The 2,500-nt window shown below is 49.3% G+C and overlaps 1 protein-coding gene across 6 annotated transcripts in view; it reads left to right on the top strand.

Annotated features, from left to right (window-relative positions):
• Nucleotides 1-2,500, top strand: part of LOC134454246 (stAR-related lipid transfer protein 13-like) — a 206,165-nt gene that overhangs the window by 121,834 nt on the left and 81,831 nt on the right. The window contains exon 1 of one of the 6 annotated variants that reach the window (XM_063205137.1): nt 902-2,095. The exons of the other annotated variants lie outside the window; for them this stretch is intronic. Coding sequence (XP_063061207.1) covers nt 1,933-2,095 — 163 coding nt within the window. The 5' untranslated portion in view covers nt 902-1,932. Of the gene's footprint in view, nt 1-901; nt 2,096-2,500 lie in introns of those variants that run through there. 6 annotated transcript variants of the gene reach the window in all.

Here is a 2,500-nt window from a genome sequence, read left to right as displayed (position 1 = left end):
TCCCCAAGGCAAATACCCTGCTTGTCCCCCGCTATAGCTCCGGCCTGGTCCTGACCATCGCACATGCAACACATGGAATTGCATCTTTGTAGATTGACAATGTAGTATTTTGGCATTTTTAACTGCATAGTAAATCTAGATACGGTATGGAGAGAGTAAAGAGCTGCATTTCAACATCATATCTCCTCAGTGGTGTAGTCTACGTAGAACGCGGGTATACGGAGTATACCCACTTCAAAATTTCAGGGATTTCAGTATACCCACTTAAAATTTATTGATCCATTGTTTTGAATAGCACAAATATATACAGTATACCCACTTCAAAAAATGCTCAAATATACAGTATAAAAAAAGTAGACTGCACCACTGTATCTCCTACGCAGGATTGATAACACAGCCCCACATGGAGCATGTTGGCTCGGGGGAGAATGGGGGTATTTTGGGAGATTTACAGGCCTCCTTCTCCAGCTCGTGTTTTAGGGCTGGGTGGGACTCGTTTTGTGGTGTGTTTTGATATCCCTCCCATGGCCTCCTTCACCTCCTTCTCATTCCTTTCTATCCCCTCATCCACACCTCTGCCCCCTATCCTCTATTTATGTATCTGTTTTTTTATTCTTTTCTTTCTTTTTCTTTGCATCTGACTTTCTGTTGTTTTTCTACCTTTTGCCCTGTCTTGCTCTCCTTCGTTATCTCAAGCTGTTTAATTTCTTTGTGTATTAATTTCACTCTTACTTTCTAGAAATAATCCTTTTCCTCTCTCTCTCTCTCTCTCTCTCTCTCTCTCTCTCTCTCTCTCTCTCTCTCTCTCTCTCTCTCTCTCTCTCTCTCTCTCTCTCTCAATTTATCCCTCTCTCCCTCCGTCTCTCTATCCCTCCCTCTCTCTGTCTCTCTCTCTCTCTCTCAATTTATCCCTCTCTCCCTCCCTCTCTCTCTCCCTCCCTCTCTCCATCCTTCTCTCCCTCTCTCTGCCTCTCTCTCTCCCTCCCTCTCTCCCTCTGTCAGCTCAGTTCACAGGCATTCCTCTGGTATTTATATTTCCCTCCAGATCCGGGGGAGGCACACTCACACACTCACACACTCACACTCTCTCACACACTCACACACACTCTCACAAACACACTCTCACACAGAGTCAGGATTCAGTTCACTCAGGTGGGCAGTGCTGCCTCAGGCCCCTCCGCCATTGGCCCACAGCAAGTCATGTGACACCCTGAGGAGGCGGGGCCTTGTGGAAGTGTTGGCACTCCTCCGAGTGTCGTGGCTGAGGCTGGCTGCTCTGACTGTCTCCCTCCCTCCCTCTCTCTTCCTCTCTTTCTCTCTTTTTCTCTCTCTCTTTCTCTCTCATACATACGCACAGCCACACACACACGTGTAGCTTCTCTGCGAAGGACGAAGAAACTCTTCGCATGGTTGTCGTCGCCTTACTTTTCTCCTTCTTCTCTCTTTTTCTCTCTTCTCTCTCTCCTCTCTCTCTCTCTTCTCCTCCTCCCTCTATCTTTCCTCTCTCTTCTGTTGTTGTTGTCATTGGGGTGCCAAAGTGGTGGGGGGTTGGTTGGTTTGGCAACTTGGCAGCACAGCGGCAGCAGGAGCAGCAGGAGCAGGAGCAACAAGAGCAGTAGTCGCTGGTGCCTGCTGTGGCAGCAACAGCAGTAGTAGTATTTGGTTATTTAGTTAGTAAGTTACTGTTGTCAGTGTTGAACAGTTGTACCTCGATCGGCTGTGAGTGTGTGTCCGAGACATAGAGAGAGAGACTGAGAGAGAGAGAGTTACCAACATAGTTACTGCTGTCTGTGGTAGCAGCAGTAGCAGTAGTAGTTATAGTCTCGTCAGTGTTGCTTTTATAGCCGTATCGGCTGTGTGGTCAAGAACGAGACTGAGAAAGAAAGAGAGAGAGAGAGAGAGTCATAGAAACAAACAGAGAGAGTCAGAGCCATGTTTCGTGAGCTGTCGGAGTCGGAGAGCAGCGAGTGCCTGGGTAGCATGACCCCGGAGACGCAGGACATCTACATGCGCATGGACAGCCGGCGCCGGCGCTCCGGGTACAGGCTCGGACGCATCATAGCACGCCAGCAGCTTCTCAAGAGGATCGCCGCAGGTATGAGGACGATACCCACACGCGCGCCCGTGTGTGTCTGTGTGTCTGTGTGTTTGGGTTTATCGCTGGAGGCATGTCAGGATGACCGTGTGTGTGTGTGTGTGTGTGTGTGTGTGTGTGTGTGTGTGTGTGTGTGTGTGTGTGTGTGTGAGAGAGCGAGAGAGAGGGAGAGAGAGAGAGAGAGAGAGAGAGAGAGAGAGAGAGAGAGAGAGAGAGAGAGAGAGAGAGAGAGTCTTGTGAAGAATTGCGAGTGTGTGGGGGTATGTGGGTGTGGTAGGGTTTTGAGGGGGTAGAATATGTATGTAGGAGGTGGGTGGGGAGGGGATGTAATGGGGGAGGGGAGGTGTCAAAGTCACACTTGTTGGCATTGGGATTGACAGTGACATCGACTGTATGTGAATAGGT

The sequence above is a fragment of the Engraulis encrasicolus genome, chromosome 8 (genome assembly GCF_034702125.1).
Source record: "Engraulis encrasicolus isolate BLACKSEA-1 chromosome 8, IST_EnEncr_1.0, whole genome shotgun sequence".
NCBI lineage: Eukaryota > Metazoa > Chordata > Actinopteri > Clupeiformes > Engraulidae > Engraulis > Engraulis encrasicolus.
The sequence above is the reverse complement of the archived record's forward strand: the minus strand, read 5'-3'. Positions and strand labels throughout refer to the sequence as shown.